The 21,216-nt window shown below is 41.4% G+C and overlaps 1 protein-coding gene across 11 annotated transcripts in view; it reads left to right on the top strand.

Annotated features, from left to right (window-relative positions):
• Positions 1–21,216, top strand: part of bcas3 (BCAS3 microtubule associated cell migration factor) — a 324,466-nt gene that overhangs the window by 51,684 nt on the left and 251,566 nt on the right. For all 11 annotated transcript variants that reach the window (XM_061680864.1, XM_061680865.1, XM_061680866.1 and 8 more), the window contains 3 exons: positions 3,782–3,952; positions 5,083–5,176; positions 18,330–18,463. In XM_061680864.1, coding sequence (XP_061536848.1) covers positions 3,782–3,952; positions 5,083–5,176; positions 18,330–18,463 — 399 coding nt within the window. The remainder of the gene's footprint in view (positions 1–3,781; positions 3,953–5,082; positions 5,177–18,329; positions 18,464–21,216) is intronic.

Genomic DNA, 21,216 nt, shown 5'->3' with positions numbered 1-21,216 from the left:
CCCACGTGTATGTTATTTTTACAAATTATGGACCAATCCAAAGTGTTGAAAATGGCTTGTTCTCTTTGACGCTGCAATGTTAATGGTTAAAATAACTGTTTTTTTTTTTGCTCTCCTGAAAAGTATTGTTTTTCAGATATGAGGATTCTGCTCGACGCCAGCGATATTCATGTTCATTGACTTATTTCCTTTGAAATAGAAATCAAATTGAGTCGAGGTGAACTAAGTACAACAAGGGAGAGATCTCCTCTTACCATCTTATTTATTCCTTAGTGAAGGTAAAATATGGTTTTAAAGTTAACTCAATTTCCCCAGCAAAAAACAAATTGTTCAATGATTTGATTGACATACTTTTATTTTCTCCATTTTGTAAATGCCCATTGTCATGCCCATCCACCCTTTTTGTGCGACTCAGGCTTTCTTGTCTTAGCCATTTCCTTCTTGCTGGCTACCAACAAGATGTTGACTAATTGTTTGTCTATGTTTGACCAGTTCCAAGGGATATACTTCAAAAAGTAGGGAGTTGCTTTCTTGATATACATTCAACCCTCATCGCGGGCGTGCTGGAGCCTCTCCCAGCTGACTTTGGGCAGGAGGCGGGGTACACCCTGAACTGGTCGACAGCCATTTGCAGGGCACATATGAACCAAATAACCATTCGCACTCACATTCCCACCTCCGGACAATTTAGAGTCTTCAATTAACCTACCGTACATGCTTTTTTTTGGGATGTGGGAGGAGACCGGAGTACCCGGAGAAAAACCACGCAGGCACGGGCAGAACAAGTAAACTCCACACAGGCGAGGAGTGATTTTAACCCGGGTCCTCAGAAGTGTGAGGCAGACGTGCTAACCAGTTGGGCACCGTGCCGCCCGGTTGAGTTTTACCTTTGTTAATTTTATATCCTGATAGTCGATTGAATCGTTCAAATGATTGCACGAGTTGAGGTCTAGTGTGTGTCGGTTGCCCCAGGGAGACCAAGATGTCGCCGGCGTAAGAGTCCATTTATGTTCTCTCCCTTTAATTTTAATTCTTCGAATATCTTCATTTTGTCCGATACACTGGGCAAATGGTTCTCGTTATGGTGCAAAGAGTAATGTTGATCATGCACAGCTGTGCCTCAAGTCCCTCTCTAGGTTGACACTATGGAGAACTATCAGTTTTTTTTTTTTTCTCTCTCTCCAAAAGTAAGACAAGCCTTTATGTTCTTTTTGGCCAGCAGTGGTTTGCACCTTGGAACTGCCATTTTTGCCCAGTCCCTTCCTTATTGTTGTGTCATGAAAACGGACCTTAACTGAGGCAAGAGAGGCCTTCAGCTCTCTAGAAGTTGTCCTGAATCATGACTGTTCTCATGGGCCAGTCTTTGTGGGCCAGCCACTCCTGGGATGTTTCACCCACTGGTCCATGTTTTCTTTATGTGAGGATAATGGCTCTCCCTATGGTTCGCTGGAATCCTCAAGCTTTAGAAATTGCTTTTTTTTAACCCTTTTCAGACTGATAGATGTCAATGCCTGTATTTCTCGACTGTTGTGGAATTTCTTTGGATCCTGTCATTTTGTTGCAGCTTTTTTAGATTTCATCATTGAACAGGAGGTGATCGGCTTGGGTGTGATCAGTGAAAATGAACCAGAAACTGTAATTAGTCCCAACTAATTCATGATTTAACAAGGAAGGTAATTACTTTTTCGCACATGGCCAGGTAACTCTGAATAGTTTTTCCCCCTGAATAAATGAAATAAACCTTTAAAAACAGCATTTTAACTTTTCTTTGGTTATATTGGGAAACTATGCAAAAAATATAAGAATTTGAGAAGGGGGCCAATACTTTTTCACGGCGTTGTATTTCACATAGGATGATGACGTCTTTAGATTTTGGGATCACTTTTTTAGCTTACACATTATGTATATGCTTTTGTTAGCGATTTGACAAGTTTTGCCCTCCATCCTCTGGGTTGATCAATGGGTTTATTTGGATGACATCTTAAAAGTCCCAAACTGCAGTGGTTAGAAAACACATTAGTGTTGATCAATCAGGGTCCGAATGCATCAGTTAATAATTGATGGTTCTTCTTGCAATTTACATGCACACACTGACACATACAAATGTGGGTGGAGACATGGACAAAGACAACAGACACTTAGTGTGCATGGTGGATTGGCGATGAGACAAGAGGATACCCACAGACCTTAAAAAATAAATAAATAAATTAAAAAGCTTGGCGCCACATTGTATTGACTGGGCCGCCTGAATGCCGGATTAGGCTCTCCAGAGCCCCTGTTGGTGCTTGCATACACAGTCTCACGCATTGGACTACATTAGGCAAACACGGTGGACGAGGCAAGACAGACCCCACTTAAGGAGCACTATCCTTTAATCGAGCCACAGAGGTGTGTTTGAGCTAGACACCCTGGCTGACCCTTAAACAGACTCAGAGGAAAACATGAACATGATGTTGCTCGTACACATTTTAAGCACAGATTGAGTGAATATACTTTCACTAGTGCACATACTTAGTCACATCCAGTGCACATCTCCCTGCCTCCAAAGACCCGCGATCCAGATGCTGTGAATATCAGGAAATTCAAAGTGATGAACACATGTTGTTTTTTCCAACCAAAGACTAGAGTTACAGACCCTTTCTAAAAAAAAATTGAATCCATCCATCCATCCATTTTCTGAGCCGCTTCTCCTCACTAGGGTCGCGGGCGTGCTAGAGCCCTATCCCAGCTGTCATCGGGCAGGAGGCGGGGTACACCCTGAACTGGTTGCCAGCCAATCGCAGGGCACATACAAACAAACAGCCATTCGCACTCACAGTCACACCTACGGGCAATTTAGAGTCTCCAATTAATGCATGTTTTTGGGATGTGGGAGGAAACCGGAGAAAAACCACCCATGCACGGGGTAGAAAATGCAAACTCCACACAGGCGGGGCCGGGGATTGAACCCCGGTCCTCAGAACTGTGAGGCAGACGCTCTAAGCAGCCGCCCACCGTGCCGCTACCCGGCTTATTACTTTATCCTAAATTAATTACAATTCTTATTTCATACATAATCGCTACAGTAGACGGCAAAATAAATGGTGTCATTTCTGACATATGAATGAACACGTATTCCTTTTGTGAAAGTGTCTGAACAGTTGCATGCCTTTATCGTTATTACGATTCCATAAAGTATGAGTAATTCGAATCAGAATCATGTTTATTTTGCCAAGTATGTCCAAGAAACACACAAGGACTTTGTCTCCGGTCGTTGGAGTCGCTCTAGTACGGCAACAAGCAGTCAATTGACAGAGAACGCTTTGGAGACATAAAGACATTGAGAAAAACACTGAGCAATAAAAGGTTGCTAGAAATCTGGTAATGCCGGTACATACCACTAGGATCATTTATACACTTGTATCTGCAGAGTTTGAAGGGCAACATGTAAATTGTGCAATTCACACCATTTTTATCACGCTGTTTGTTTTTACTTTTATGCATTTTTGTCTTACTGCTATGAAAAGAAGTGTATTTCAGTGGTCCACCACCATTTGCCCTGTCAGTAAGGATTGCTTTTACTATGAATGCCTAAAATGTTAACCCATCAATACTTTTTTGAAAATAGGACTTCAAGCGTGGCTGTTTCCCGTATAAAACCAAGGCGGCATAAAAAAATTGCTTTATTAATATTATTATTTATTATTATTTTTTTTTACAAATGTATTTACTGTTATTGATCAAATGAGATGAAAATGACCCTTAAATGCTACCTGTCATTGTTTCTTGTTTTTCCCTTTAGACTCTAAAGACTGGTCTAACCATGGTTGGAAAGGTTGTGACCCAGTTGACTGGTACCCTCCCAGCAAGTGCATCAGACGATGAAGGGTCCCCTCACAACATGAGTCGTCGTAGCCAGCATAACGCCGGTGTGGTCACAGTCATTGACACAGATAGTGTTGGCGAAGGACAGGTCCGTCCATTTTTCTTTTGCTTCGGGTGATTGTGAAAGGCCTGATTCCCTTCCCATTTTTACTAATATTGCATGAAAACTTTATTATTATGATGATTATTATGATTTCTATTATTATACAGACAGCATAGGATGGTTGGTGTGCAAGATGACTGGTGGTTGTAAGGACGCTTGATAAGACAAAGGCAGAGGAGAGAACAGGGTGGCCGAATGGTCTTATAATATCACCCCTGCGCAACACACATTGGCAATTGCAGCGGGGTACCTAATTAGGTGGCCATTCAATTTATATTCAAGGGATTCAAGGAATTTTATCGTCGTACCAACACACATTAACCCATGATATGGCACGCACGCCCGTCACCCTCGTGAGGATAAGCGGTACGGAAAATGTATGGACCGATGGTACAAAATTCCCTACCCGAGGTCCCAGAATAGTCCAATAAGTCGCAAGACTTGTGACGATATACTACTATTCTTCATTAAAAATCAATTTCTTTCTTTCATGATTGTTGTTATATTCTAGTTTCTAGAGATGGTGCATTTGGGGTTTTTGTTTGCTGGAAGCTATAATCATGAAAATGATGCCTATATATATCCATCCATCCATTTTCTTTAGCGCTTATCATTACTAGGGTCGCGGGCTGCTGGAGCCTATCCCAGCTATCTTCGGGTGGGAGGCGGGGTACACCCTAAACTGGCCGCCAGCCAATCGCAGGGCACGTAGAAACAAACAACACACATTCACTCCTACGGGCAATTTAGAGCCTTCAATCAAACTACCACGCATGTTTTTGGGATGTGGGAGGAAACCGGAGTGCCCGGAGAAAACCCACCCAGGCACGGGGAGAACAGGATAAGCGGTGACGCCCACGACCCTAGTAAGCGGTACGGAAAGTGGAAGGATGCATGAGTTTTGCAGGTTATAGGCCACATTAAATGTGTTTGTTTTGGTCTTATTTCTGACATCACAAACACCTGGCATGTCAACCTTTTTAGATTTGTATTCACAAGCAAAATCTTTACCTATGGCAAAGTCAAATTTGATGGGATCATTTGAAGAATGTAATTTGATTTGGAATCGCGTGTCTCTCGGTCTGTCTCACTTCTTGTGTGTGTACTCGCTGCAGGTCTTGGTGAGCGAGGACTCCGAAGGCGAGGGATTGGTGGCTCATTTTCCAGCTCATGAGAAACCCATATCCTGCATGCAATTCAATCCCAACGGTAAGACGCACCCACAGTCATCCATTTATTTTTTGATGAAGGAAGTGACGTCTCATTGGAGTTCAGCGGCAGAGGAGAATGGAGCGGCGTTTGCTTGCATTTGGTGCTGATGGAGCTGTGTGTGTGTGTTAGCTGGACGCATATTCTTCTCTCAGCGTGACCTGGAGTTTTATCTTGTGATCTATTCATTGTGCCTGTGGCGTTGGCAATCCAGCTCTATTCTATTCGTTTTTTTTCAACATGGAAGTGAACCCACGCTATTCGCAGGGGAAATAGGGATCGGGTCCTGCTGCAGACAGCGGAAGTCGGTGAAAAATGATCAATGTTCAAAATAAGCTTGGAATTATCGAGCATCAACACAATGTGTCTCGCTTGAACACGACCATGAACCTGTGGCACGTGAACGACTGTACAAAGAAACTGCCATTGCGAGGCTCATCAGTCGTATCGGCGAGCGTCATAACGCTTTTTCGGAATACTTGCAAATTGTAACAGCAAAGTTAAGTCTATGGGCTTTTAGTACCTGCATTGGCTGAGAAGTAAAACAAAACATTCACTTTCACTTTTTGCCTTGCATGAGGCATGTTCAGGGATTGCCAACAAAACAGATCTCAAAAACAGCAATGGCTTCAACAACGCCAACATTCCACAAGATGGCACTAAAGTAATACTCTTATTTCTTTGGCCTGAGCACAAAAACAGCAACACAAACGGTTTTTTTTTTCCAGCAAATAATGGCGGATCATTTCCCCAGTATGCCACAAATATGGCGTGGTTCACTGTACATGAATTTCAACAACTAAATTCGGTTTGATTTTTGATCCGAATACAACATATACTTCAACAAAGGACCCACAATGCAGCCTGGTGACACTGCTTCGTAGAAGTGTTGATGCTAATGTCAGTGCCTGTGCCCATGCTCGCTGCAACATGTTTTGCATTAATGTCACACTGTGGGCCTGAACTGCTTTGGTGATAAGCTAAAATCATGCTCAGTTGTTTTTGCTGGCGATAGACAACCCCGACCGATTCCAGTGAAGTTGGGGCGTTGTGTCAAACGTCAATAAAAACAAAATACAATGAGAGTGACTATGCTCCTTTGTGGTACAGTGCATAATTGTAAAAATGGAAAATTGTTTGCATCAGGATGCTTTCGTTAAAACGCTGTACGTTCACACTGTGACAATATGCAATTTAGTTTGTTTTGTAATATAAGAAGAAAGATAAATTGTGTTAGAGCTGCAAGGAATGCAGTTCTGACTACAAATTGATTGACGTCCTTTCACACCATTGTTCGTGTCATACTGCGTTGTGTGTTTTTTGTTTGCACCTTCAACCCTGTTTTTGTTTGAATTCCTCTTTTAAAAAGCTTTTTTTTTTTTTTTTTTTTTTTTTTTTTTTTTTTTTTTTTAATCTCAATTAACACATCTATTTGATACTGTTTTTGCGTGTACCAAAAAGTCAAAACAAAGACATTTCGTGCATGAAAGTGAACTTTGTCACTCAACTATTCTCCCCGAGCGTCTGAGGTTCTGCGCTCAATGAACGAGCTCAGCATGCCGGGGGCGGGGGGGGGGGCGGACAGGGTCGGCTTGCAGACAAAGGTAGGAGTTAAACCATGCCTGGAAATCCCAACACTTTGACTGGGAACTATTATGTCAGAAACTCCTGCGGCTTGTGTGTATTGGAGACTGTACAGAGAGAGGACCACTGGAAGCCACTTCTGAGTCTGGCAGCTGGCGCTTTGCAGTGATACGGTGGATCTGCGGATCTATTCCGAGTGGTGTAATTAAAGGGACGCAGAAGAAGTATAGCGGCAAAATGAAAACAGCTGCATTGTGTGTGCTTGTTTTATCACATCTCCTTTTTCATTCATCCTTAAGGTCCTTGATGTAATTATTAGGTAGGATGCCAAGGTCGAAATACACCCCTGTTTTGATGATGTGATATTGTCCAACAATGTGTGCAGTTTTAGATTGGGAATGACAGCCATGGGTGGGGTGAGTAGTTCAGTCCGTCTAGTTTTTGAGGTACACATTAAGCAGTTAACAGTTTGTGGCCAGGTGTCGCCTTGCTTTCATTCTTTTATGGCAAATGAATTGCAGTGCTCTAAGTAGAAGTATGTAAATGGTCCTTATTATTTAGATGTACGGCATGAATGGTAATGGTGCTGATCGTGATTTTATTCACACTTGACATCTTGTTTCTTTTTTTTTTTTTTTTTTTTTTTTTTAAGCCTTTTTCCAAACACTCATCCAAAGCAACAACAACGCAAAGTGTTACTTGAGCGTAGCGTTCTGCCCAAATGAGAAAGTAGAAAAACGTGGCCCGCAAATAATACCACCGATATTTGGACACCTGGACATTTCACTTCCAGTAATTGAAAGTTGACTTCATTTTGGGGGTCGTACCATGTTGGCAGTCAAAATAGCTGCCACTATTCTGGGATGGCTTTCCACAAGAATTTGAGCAAAGGAGATTTTGTTCTTTTCATCTTGAATAACAGAGTCTGACACTGATGTTGGACTGAGCCTGCTTCACAATCACCATTGCAATTCATCCCAAATAGAAAAAGGATGTACATTATTCAAAATCATGATCATAGGGACTAAAAATATCATGGTTATCAGTTTACGGTATTCACAATATGACGGACACAGTTATATGCAGCTAAATAATTTCAAAGACTTTTATATTGAATACAAATAACATAAAATCAGCAACGTTAAGGACTTTATCCTCACAAGGGTCGCGGGACGTGCCGGAGCCTATCCCGGCAATCTTCGGGCGAGAAGCGGGCTCCACCCTGAACCGGTCGCCAGCCAATCGCAGGGCACATAGAAACGAGCCACCATTCGCGCAATTTAGAGTTTCCAATCAACCGGAGGAAACCGGAGAAAATTTATTTCTACTATATAGGTCTAGGTGTTTTTTATGTTACTTTTGTGTTGTTTGTTGGAGTTGATCTTTTTTAATTGTTAAAATCCAAGATACTGATATAATCATTTCTATTATTGTATTAGTGTACTGTATATAGGAATAAGGATGTGTTCATATTAATATTTCAAACTTAAGATTGTTATTATATTATCATATGATAGCACTATATAGTTGTTCTATAGGATTATAAGGAAGTAGAGAGAGGGTAAGAGTAAATCATTTGGACTGCTTCCTGCTCCTTTTTGAATATGTCATCATCAAATAATTTAACATTATTTTTAATGTTTTTGTTCTTGTTTGTCTTGTTGTTTTTCTTTGACTTTTTTCACATGTTCAAAATGAAGAATTCAGTTCAATTCAAATGTACTTCTCTGGTGTGAATAAGATGAGTTTGTCAACAATATGTGTGTGCCCTGTAGTTTGGGTTTGTGTTTACTGGTAAAATTCCGTGTCGTGTAAACCAAATTGCACCACATCAAAACACATGACATTGTTTTCTTTCTGGTCAAAAGCATGTACCCAAAAGGTTTGCTGTATGGAGGAGCAAGTCATAAGCAAACCAACACAGCACAAATGAACATCAAATGAAGTCAAGCTAGCATTTGTTGAGAACTTGAATAACGATCTGGATCCCTCAATCGGCCCCCCGTTAAAAAAGATTCAACGGCATTTGTGTGGAAAGGATTTTGCCACATGGGCTCAGAAAACCATTGTCAGTTAACACAGTTCGTCCCTGCATCAATACAAAGCAAAAGCCACAGTGCCGTGAAAAAGTATTGACCCCCTTCTCAAATTCTTAGATTTTTGCACTTATATATTTGACGTTATTATTATTATTTCTTATATTATGATTATTTTATATATTATTTTTCCCCACTTTACCAACATCAAAACAATTTCGCTATCAAATATAATCCAAGTGAAATGAAAATGCTGTTTTTAACTGGTGATTTCATTTCGTAAGGGGAGAAAAAAACTATTCAAAGGGCCCCCTTTGGGAAAAAGTAATCGCCCCCAATCCCAATAACTGATTGGGCCATCCTCAGCAGTTTTCATTAACTGCCAATTAGTCTTTCACATCTTTCATCTCTGGAGATATTTTCTCTTCCTCGCAGAATTGCTTTAATTCAGCAAAAATGGAGGGTTTCCGAGCATGAATGGCTTTCTTAAGGTCATGCCACTGCATTTCAATCGGATTCAAGTCCGGACCTTAAACAGGCCACTCCAAAACCTTCATTTTAATTTTGAAGCCATTCAGAAGGTGACTTGCTGGTGTATTTTGGATCATTATCCTGCTCCAGAACCCAAATGCGCTTCACCTTGAGGTCAAAAACTGATGGCTGAACATTCTCCTTCAGGATTTTCTGTTCAAGAGCAGAATTCATCGTTCCATCAACCACGACAAATTGTCATGGTCCTGAAGGACCGAAGCAGTCCAAGACCATAACACTACCACCACCATGTTTGACTGTTGGTAGGATGTTTATTTCCCCGTGAAATACTGTTTACATTTACGTTACGCCAGATGTAACGAGACCCACACCTTCCAAAAACTTCAACTTTCATCTCGTCAGTCCCTATAATATTTGTCCAAAAGTTTTGGGAATCATGCTGATTATTGTATTTTTGATTTTTGTAAAAGTTAGTTCTTGTTGGTCAGCACGAGGTTTCGACTTGGAACTCTGCTATGGGTGCCATTTTGCCCAGTCTCTTCCTTACTGTTGAGTCATGAACACTGACCTTAACTGAGGCAAGGGAGGCCTGCAGTTCTTTACAAGTTGTCCCGAGTTCTTTTGTGGCCTCCTGGATGAATCATTGCTGTTCTCTTTGGGTAATCTTTGGGGGCCTGCCACTCCTGGGATGGTTCACCACTGTTCCATGTTTTCTCCATGTGAGGATAATGGCTTTCCCTATGGTTCACTGGAATCCTAAAGCTTTAGAAATGGGTCTTGTAACTCTTTCCAGACCGGTAGATGCCAATTACTTTATTTCTCGACTGTTCTGGAATTTCTTTGGATCGTTTCATTTTCTTACATCTTTTCTAGATCTTTTGTCTGACTTGATATTGTTGGGACAGATTGTATTTAAGTGATTTTTTTGATTGCACAGGTCTGGAGGTATTCAGGCTTGGGTGTTATCAGTGAAAATTAACCAAAAAATTTTGATGAGGCCCAATTTTTTTACCTTCACTTGGGTTATATTTGACTCATATTTACATTTGTTTGATAATCTTAAACAAAGTGGGGAAACTATGCAAAAACATATAGAAGCTTCATCATGGAACAAGACAATGATCCAAAGCACACTGCCAACACAACAAAGTCCTTCATCGGGGGGGGAAAAGTGGAAGCTCTAAGACTGGCCAAGTCAATCACCTGACCTTAACCCAATAGAGCATGCATTTTACCTCCTGAAGAGAAGACTGGAGGGAGAAACCCCCAGAAACAAACAAGAACTGAAAAAGGCTGTAGTAAAGGTCTGGAAAGGCATTTTAAAAGAAGAATGCAACAGTCGGGTGAAGTCAATGGGTCGCAGGCTTGATGCAGTTATTCCAAGTAAGGGTTATGCCACCAAATATGAAATGTTCTTCACTTAAAGTTAATTTTATCATGTTTGTTCCAATACTTTAGCTTACTTGAAAAGTGGGTGGCTTTAAACAAAAGGCACTCTGTCTGTCTGTGTTCTTTAACACATCGAGAAATAATTACCATGAAATGAAAACTGGAATTCTGAACTTCTGTTTGATTTTCTTCTTTTGATCTGAAACCCAAATGTCTTCAGTATAAAACAAAAACATAAGAATTGACCTTGCCGTTCCAGTACATTTGGAGGGGACTTTGTGCGCAACGGTGTAGCCATCATTTCAAAAGTTGGGGGGGGGAATGTTCAGAAATACACAAACAATTATGAGCAAATTATCAAACTATTTTATCAAACTGATCCTCTCTGTAGTGTGGCCAAGGAACTAAGAAACCAATTTGTCAAACGCAGGTTAAGTTAAAATACACAAAAAAATAAATACACTTAAAATACAATTAAGCATTAGAAGCCAGGTAATTACTGTAAATGGCAACACTGAACGCAGAAATTCAGGAATACAGTATTTTTATTGCCAGTAATCTTATTGCACACAAAATGGAAAGTGAAAAGGTTTTAAACTAGTTTTAAAGTATAATTGTTTTTCAATCCAACCTACTGATTTCAGTGCTCAAATGTGAATATTTTCCGTAGTCCATGACAACAGACAAATCACCTTGTGCAAAACAAGATATTTGGGGATATCAACATCTTGGACTGCTTTGTAAAACAGATCAACATTTTTCAATCAAACACACTAACCCAGTCATTCCCAGACTTTAAGAGGCACAATTTGAAATTCTTTGAGGTCCACCAGAGGGAAAAAACACACACACACAAACACTTTCCAAAACAATTTGAAAATCATGGACAAGTTTATTTATTTCCAACTTGAACTCTCATAGATTATAGATTCAGGGCCCACAATTTAGACAATTTCAAGTATTTGTTTAGGGGCCAAGTCCTGCTAGAAGATGAAATTTGCATCTCCATACAGATCTTCAGCAGAAGGAATCATGAAGTCCTCTAAAACATTCTCATAGACTGTTGCAGTGACCTTGGATCTAAGAAAGCAGATTTTACCAACACCTGTACTGGACATTGCACCCCAAATCTTGACTGACTGTGGATAGTTCACACTGGACCTCAAGCAGCTTGGGTTCTGTTCTTCACCCGTCTTCCTCCAAACCCGTCGACCTTTATTTACGAATGAAAGACACACTTTACTTTCATCGGAAAAGAGGACCTTGGACCACTGGCCAACAGTCTAGTCCTTATTCTCCTTGCCCAGATGAGACACTTCCTACATTGGCTCAGGCCCGACAGTTGTAGCCCATCTCCCGGAAGCGTCTGAATGTGGTGGTTTTTGAAGCTGTGACTCCCGCCTCATTCCACTCTTTTCTGGATCTCTGCACTGAAGCCCACAGTCATCTCTTTTTCTGGTGCATCTTCTCCTGCCACATTTTATCCTTCCACGAGACTTTCCATTGATATTCTTAAACACAGCACACAGCCAGCCTCCTTAGCTATGAACCTTTGTGGCTTACCCATCCTATGGAACGATTGCCTTCAGGCCAGTTGTCAAATCTGCAGTCTTCCCCATATTGAACCCAACTCAGACAATTGAACCACACTGAAGCAATTTAATGACACCTGGGGAAACCTGTGCAGGTGCTTTGAGTTTTGCAGATGATTAGTGTGTGACACTCAGTTTAAAACATTTATGGCCTGCAAAACTTTGCCTGATTTCTTCACAGTATTCAAATTTTTTGAATTCCGGATTTCGTGGGTTCTATGAGCTGGAAGCCCAAATTATGTAACATTAAACAAATACTTGAAATTGTTTAAATTGCAGGCCCTGAATCTATAATCTATGAAAGTTTATCTTTTTGAATGGAATTATGGAAATAAAGAAACGTTTCCATGATGCTCAATTTTTTTGGAAATGGTCTGTATGTGTAATATATATATATATACACACACACACACACACGCACACACACTGGGTACGGAAAGTATTCAGACCCCCTTAAATTTTTCACAATTTGTTATATCGCAGCCGTTTGCTAAAATAATTTAAGTTCATTTGTTTCTTCATGAATGTACACACAGCTATCACGTGTGGGGAGTAGCTGGACCCAAGAGCAGGCGAAGGCAGATGTAAAATGATGACCAGTTTATTGAGGAAAGGTTACGGAGGTGGTCCTGGATGTGTTGGCAGGCGGCCGGCTTGGTGGCAGGAATGACGTGGGTCAGGAACACGGGGGAGCACTGGGAACGAGGAGACACAAGAGTTAACGAGGGAAGCGAGGAACAGTATAGCTTTCTTGACATAAGGTGGGCCGTCGTACCGCTAGGAGAGGCTGCGATACTTAGGCGAGGACTTCCGGTTCTTTCTTGATCTCATCAGACCAGAGAATCTTATTTCTCACCATGTTGGAATCCTTCAGGTGTTTTCGAGTAAAATACATTGATCGAAGACTTTTCTTTTCAAGCCCCTTCGTTTTCTTTTTGTTCATTCAGGGACCTGAGAGACGGCTTTGTAAGTCTTAATTCCTGAATCTGACGATGTAGTTATTACATTATACATATACGGTACACAGTATATATCACATCTCGTGTTCCATACATACAGTACGCTTGTCATGAACACATGTTAAATTAAAGGTCATCCTTTCCAGTTAAGTGCATATGCCAGCAATTTCTGTACCGAAATCTTGTAAATAACACTGTAAGCCCTGAGACTTGTGTTCTAAATAGGATGTGTCAAACCCTGCCCAAGTGAGCCTCTAGTTTCCCCGAAACCTTCTCTTTTTACTCGCCAAGTGGCTGTGCTTCTTTTTAATTTGGCCTTCTCGCGGGCTAACCAACTGACGCCTCTCTATTTCAACAAGGCCACAAAAGCCCGAGACTTCAGGCACTCGCACTCGCGAAGCTTTCCAGCATCACTGAGCTGTTACTTTTTTGGAGCGTACACTCTGCCATTAGCAGATGTGAAACGCCAGTGCCGGTCATTTTACAGCAGCCAAGATTCATCTGTTCGAAAGCCAAGCAGAGGCCAGACTCTCCAGCCACCCAGTGGCTAGGTCCTGACCAAAGCAGAAGGGAAGAAGAAAGAGAGAGTGCTCCTTGGGGGGAAGAGGGCTTGAAACCAATAGGGAGCTCCCAGATAAAGAGACCACATTGCCTCAGCTCCTAATCACCCCACACTTCCGTTTCCACACTCTATAATTAGAAGGGCCCCGTTTTTCCCTCACTATTCCCAGCTGATGCAAATGCTTTCTGTGGCTTGGCACCTCGTTCCAGGCTTAGTTTCTCTACAGTTTACAGGGCACGGGCTTCGGCTCTCTGGCTTTCGAGTTGTTCTGATACTGTTCTTTTCCAAACTTTGCCATCCTTTCATTCTTTCGCTCAGTTCACGGTGAAGTGATGGAAACAGATACCAGTGAGACAAGTTGTTTTTTAACAGTCTCTTCGATTTTAATATATACCTTGATCCTATATCTCATGTTTGTGATTGAGCATTTTACATTTTTAAATTATCCTTCTTGCACTGTATGCTTTTAGAAATGTTCGTCTCTTTGTTTTAAAATGCTTTTAAGCTTTCTTTTACTTGCTTGACTATTTTTTTCCCCGCCCTGTTTTAAAATGCTTTTAGTCATGTAAAGCACATTGAGTTACCTTGTGTATGAAATGTGCTACCGTATACAAGTTAATTTGCTTTGCCTTGGGAAATACCCCCCACCCAGAAAAAAAAACACTTTCAGACATATCAATTGTTTCATCAGCCTGTTGATTCTTGTTTTTGTTTTGTTTGTTGTGTGTGGGGCCAATTCTTTCTTGAACTAAAATAATCAGATAACGTGATTTGAAGGATTGTCCTGTGAATGATATTTCCTGTTCATTTCGAAAAGCAAAGAAACACCAATGAAAAATAAATTATTATTATACAATGGCTATAACTGTAGCATTGCTTAAACATATTCCCGTAATGTATATGTCCTTTAAAAATATATATAAATATATATATGTACATACATACACACACGGACGCTGTCGTCATAGGCTTTTTCGTACTCCTTGAACGCTGGCAGCTAGCCGTAACGGTACTTTTACGATGTTACAATGATCTAAATGTCGCTCGCCACTTTTATTGATCAATTATTGATTATTTATCAACTATTTCGTGTGCAAGACTACGGCTTCGACTTCTGCATTGGTCGCTGTTTGCGCCAATCTAATTAAAGCGGTCGTAACATTTAAGTCGAGTTCACCAATCAAACGACAAAAGAAAGTCACATGATCTCTCACAACATCTTCTATTGGGCTTCCCGGACATAGTTGTTAGCACTAGATAAGCTAGCCCGGCTGATCGTCGTGCCTACGTGGCGGCCATTTTGGGAAGATCGTCATTACCATGAAGGCAACAGCGCTCGACTCTGGTTTACATTTAGACGAACAAAAACAACAGATTTCATGATTTGTAGTATTTTTCTGCCCAAACGTGGATATTTCAGCTAACTTATATCTGGAGAAAACACCGTGCAGTAAATTGCAAATGTTTTTTTTTTTTTTTTTTTAAATCGTTTGTGCTATTCACTCAGGGCGGCAAGGTGAACGACTGGCTAGAGCGTCTGCCTCACAGTTCTGAGGACCGGGGTTCAATCCCCGGCCCCGCCTGTGTGGAGTTTGCATTTTCTACCCCGTGCATGGGTGGTTTTTCTCCGGGGTTCCTCCCACATCCCCAAAAAATGCATGCAAGGTTAATTGACGACTCTAAATTGCCCGTAGGTGTGAATGTGAGTGCGAATGGTTGTTTGTTTGTATGTGCCCTGCGATTGGCTGGCGACCAGGGTGTACCCCGCCTCCTGCCCGACGATTGCTGGGATAGGCCCGCGACCCTAGTGAGGAGAAGCGGCTCAGAAAATGGTCTCCTCCCGGTGGGACGTGCCCGGAACACCTGACCAGTGAGCCGTCCGTGGGGCATCCTAATCAGATGCCCGAGCCATCTCATCTGGCTCCCCTCAATGTGGAGGAGAAGCAGTTCTACTCTGAGCCCCTCCTGGATGACCGAGCTTCTCACCCTATCTCTATGGGAGATCCCGGACACCCTGCGGAGGAAACTCATTTCGGCCGCTTGTATCCGGGATCTTCTTCTTTCGGTCACGACCCAAAGCTCGTGACCATAGTTGAGGGTAGGAAGGTAGATCGACCGGTAAATCGAGAGCTTCGGCTTAGCTCCTTCTTTACCACAACGGACCGATACAAAGTCTGCATCACTGCAGACGCTGCACAGATCTGCCTGTCGACCCCAAGATACTTGAACTCCTCCACTTGGGGAAGGATCTCATTCCCGACCTGGAGAGGGCCCGCCACCCTTTTCCGACTGAGGACCATGGTCTCAGATTTGGAGGTGCTGATTTTCATCCCAGCCGCTTCACACTCTGCTGCGAACTGCTCCAGTGAGACTTGGAGGTCACGGCTTGATGAAGGCAACAGAACCACATCATCTGCAAAAAGCAGAGATGCAATACTGAGGCCACCAAACTCCCTCTTCTTTGTCATTATGAGCTATTTTATGGAGATTTTTTTTAAAAAGAAAACAATGCTCAAATCAGCTGTAGAATAAGTCTCTAACAGCAAAATGTGGAAACAGTGAAGGGGTGTGAATACTTTCTGGTAGCACTGTGTGTATGTAATTATATATTTATATTAATGAAAAAGTATTGAAGTACATGAGGTGCAAAAAGGCATGGAAATTAGTTATCTCCAAAAGCTCTCATTGCCAAAGTGTGAGCCAAGACACATCTCATGATGCGTAAGAGCAAAGAGCTGTCTCAAGACCATCGCAAACTAATTGTGGCAAAACATAACGATGGCGTTGGTTAAAGGCGCATATCCAAGCTTCTGAATGTTCCAGCGAGCACGGTTGGGGCCATAATACGGAAGTGGAAAGACAATCCTACAGTGGGTACAGAAAGTATTCATCCATCCATCCATTTTCTTTAGCGCTTATCCTCACTCGGGTCGCGGGCTGCTGGAGCCTATCCCAGCTATCTTCGGGCGGGAGGCGGGGTACACCCTGAACCGGTCGCCAGCCAATTGCAGCGCAAATAGAAAAAAAAAACAACCATTCGCACTTACATTGACACTTATGGGCAATTTAGTGTCTTCAATCAACCTACCACTCATGTTTTTGGGATGTGGGAGGAAACCGGAGGGCCCGGAGAAAACCCACGCAGACACGGGGAGAAGATGCAAACTCCATACTGGCGGGGCCGGGATTTGAACCCCGGGCCTCAGAACTGTGAGGCAGATGTGCTAACCAGTCTTTCACCGTGCCGGAGAAAGTATTCAGACCCCCTTAAATTTTCACTCTTTGTTATATTGCATCCATTTGCTAAAATGATTTGAGTTATTTTTTTTCCTCATCAATATTGACAGAAAACTGAATTAAACTGAATTATTGCAATTTTTGCAGCTTTATTGAAAAAGAAAAACAAATATCACACAGCCATAAGTATTCAGACCCTTTGCTGTTACTGTTACCCTCCTATATTTAACTCGGGTGCTGTCCATTTCTTCTGATCATCCTTGAGATGGTTCTCCACCTTCATTGGAGTCCAGCTGTGTTTGATTATACTGATTGGACTTGATTAGGAAAGCCACACACCTGTCTATATAAGACCTTACAGATCACAGTGCATGTCAGAGCAAATGAGACTCATGAGGTCAAAGGAACTGCCTGAAGAGCTCAGAGACAGAATTGTGGCAAGGCACAGATCTAGCCAAGGTTTCAAAAAACATTCTGCGGCACTTAAGGTTCCTAAGAGCACAGTGGCCTCCATAATCATGAAATGGAAGACGTTTGGGATGACCAGAATCCTTCCTAGAGCTGGCCGTCCAGCCAAACTGCGCAATTGGGGGAGAAGAGCCTTGGTGAGAGAAGTAAAGAAGAACCCAAAGATCACTGTGGCAGAGATGCAGTCGGGAGATGGGAGAAAGTTCTAGAAAGTCAACCATCACCAACAGTGAAGTTTGGGGGTGGGAACATGATGGTGTGAGGCTCATCTCCAGCAAATGGTACTGGTAAACTTCACATTATTGAAGGAAGAATGACTCTGCAAATGTACCGAGACATTCTTGACAAAAATCTGCTACAATCTACTTGGATAATGAAAATGATACAAGGGTGGACATTTCATCAATATAATGATCCAAAACCTACTGCCAAGAAAACTTGGCAGTAGGTTTAAAAATAAAGATGCTTGAATGGCCCAGCCAATCACCTGAATTGAATCCAATCGAAAATCTACGGAAAGAACTGAAACTCAAGGTCCATAAAAGAAGCCCACGGAACCTTCAAGATTTGAAGACTGCTTGTGTGGAGGAATGGGCCAAAATCACACCAGAGCAATGCATGGGACTACTTTCTCCATACAGGAGGCATCTTGAAGCTGTCATTGCAAACAAAGGCTTTTGTACAAAGTATGAAATAAATACCAGTTGGCGTGTTCAATACTTTTTCCCTGTGTCATTTCACAACCTAATTTCTGAACTAGGTACTGAGGTACTGTGTATGAACATATAATATATATATATGTGTGTGTGTGTGTGTATTTTGAATTTTTTTCAGGAATGCTACTCGTGACTGCCGACACCCTTGGTCATGATTTCCACGTCTTCCAGATCCTCACCCACCCATGGACGTCTTCACAGAGTGCTGTCCACCATCTGTATACATTACACCGTGGGGAGACTGAAGCAAAGGTCTGAAACAAATCTTTGCAACTTTTTATATTTTTGCGTCCTTGGTGAACTAATCATAGTCGGAACTTTCGCAATAAAGAAAACTATTGCTTTAAATATACAACCAGACTTTTAAAATGCATGTAAACATCTTAATCTGACCGTGTTGGACTCTTTAAAAAGTTGGATTAACACACTCAGATTTATGGATTGGAAACACAATTTCTCTTGCGTGTTGACAATTTCATCAATGGGCCATCAGATCCTGCTGACTCCGCATCCCCCAGTTTTGGTAGCAGGCCATGACAACATTTAATTCACAAGACAAAAAGAGAAATTCGGGTGAGGGCCATGTTTGGACAGGCAAGGAAATACATTCATGTGCCATCATCTTCAAGAAGTCCATATTTCAAAGTAGTGGAACAGACACTTCTCTTCTCGTTCTTTTGTAAAGTAGAAATTTTAAGTATGAAAGAAAAAAAAAAAAATCCGGTTTAGCATTACACTTCAGCAGGGACATGTCTGTACAATTAGTTGATTCGTCCACAGCAATTCTGCTGTTCCCAGGTTTCCAGACGATTTCCTGCAACATCCTTTGCAAGCCGTTCCACTCTGCAAAGAGGAGTTGTGCCTTTTTTAATAGCTTAAGTGACAAGCTGCTTAGATTTGTTGTCAACAACCACTTCATGCACTTGTTTAATATTTCCAATTCTGTAAAAGGTCTCTTTGATCCATATCACAAAGGTAATACTTGTTGGGTTTGGCAAGGAAAATACAAAATATAAATATTTCTCAGTCCATTCCGTTTGGAATTGCTGGTTTTCAACATCCACTTTTCGTTTTTTGGGCTTTATGAGAGACATTTTGAAGCCCGTCTTGTTTATCAATGTTTATAGCAAATAGCGCTGTAGTCTCACCTTGTTTGGTGCATTTTTCTGATGTTTGGATTTTGGTGCAGGCCAGTGGATCCTTTGTGCACATGTGCGAGCAGCTATTTACGGCATGTCCACTTGAACAAAGTTGTCACCATATGGGATTTTCTCTCGCCATGATTTTATTGATCACCGCAAACACACACATTACATCGAATTAAATTAGTAAAGTCTGGCGGGCCATATCAAATTTCAAATGAGCCACTAGTTAAATAAGCCTGATTTACGATTTAAGATAACTAAAATTAACTGTATTGGTGTGTCGAGGAAGTTGACGCTGGAATCCCCAGCATGCCGAGAGACATTGTGTATATAGTTGCCAAAAATGAGTTATTTATTGTTGATGTTAGATGTTCATATTCCCAATAGTAGTAGTAGACGTGTGTTCATCCACCCCATTTATGTTATCATTGTTCTCTCAATGTTGGTTTATTTATTCAAGCATCATGAGTCTCATGTTATGATTAGTTGTCGCTCACTTGTAGAGTCTCGTGGTTCATGCATGTCATTGCTCTTTGAAGTAAAGAATATCATCATCCGATCTACAGTGCCTCTGGGTGGTCTGCACGACGCATTATGCCACAGTTCTCATAAAACTCAACCTGACACGATGGCTAGTGGGAGAGGCAATGTTACTAGCCACTGCTGAAATCCACCCACATTTGGCTAGTTGACCGGTGTTAACGTAAAGTATAATGAGTATAATCTACAGAACAAGTTGGGTAAGTGAGAGTAAAGAAGTGGTGACATTATTGATTGAGGTTATTGTTTGAAGACCAATTTTATACGATGAGTTTTAAGGGTGGACTTGAAGGGAGTCCAGAGACGCAGCGTTATGGATGTCCACAGGGAGAGCGGTCCAGAGGACACTGAAGACTCGGTCCCGAAAGGAAAAGAGACAGAAGTTGTATAGGTACTGAGGGGCAAGGGCATGCAGGGTGAGGGGTGAATTTTTGTATGTGATGCGGGACTGAAATTCAAGCCAGTGGTGATGGATGACGGCGGGGGGTGGGGGGGGGGTGGGGGGGTGGTATTCTTGGAGATTGACTTGACCATGTAAAACTTTCATCTTGATCGTGATGAAATCTTTTATTGTCTTGGTCGTAGATTATTATTGTATTTGTTATTTTGGTAGTGTATCATTACCTGATTTTTAAAAAATTTTTTTGTAATCTATCATTGTCTTTCTCTAAATGAGTCTTTCTTTAAATTGCCAGACAACATTGTCTTCGTTTTGCTGCTGCAATCAATGACGATGAGTGTTTGTGTCTTCCACGTGACATATTCCCTTGTCTTCCGTTTACATGTTTTGGCTATGCTGAACTCATAAAGTACAATCAATACCACATATATAACCTCACATTACCAGTAAGAAAGTTCCCATGACATATCTTTCCCACAACGTATGGACGATACACTCACACAGATTGTCCTACGTTCACTCATAATAATTGTACACTTATCATTAATATGTCACACATAACTTTTGTTTCATGGAATGTAAACGACATTTCTTCACAGGCAAAAATAATTAAGATGATGGATGATATCACAAAATTAAAAACTGATATATTTTTCATACAAATTAATCAGAGCAAAATTACCTTTCTGATTTCGATTTGTCAGACCTTTTCAGCGAGCTATAACAACAGACAAAGAGGAGTCTCAATACTAATTCATAAACTCGACACTTACACTAAATATAGCACAATCATTGACCCAGAAGGCCAATACATAATTGTTCCTACAACTTTTTAATAAATCATACACATTAGTTAATGTATACGTCCCTAATATTGACGATCCAGCTTTTATTCACACACTTTTTTTTCCCCACATCAG

This window comes from Phycodurus eques, chromosome 7 (genome assembly GCF_024500275.1).
Source record: "Phycodurus eques isolate BA_2022a chromosome 7, UOR_Pequ_1.1, whole genome shotgun sequence".
NCBI lineage: Eukaryota > Metazoa > Chordata > Actinopteri > Syngnathiformes > Syngnathidae > Phycodurus > Phycodurus eques.
The sequence above is the reverse complement of the archived record's forward strand: the minus strand, read 5'-3'. Positions and strand labels throughout refer to the sequence as shown.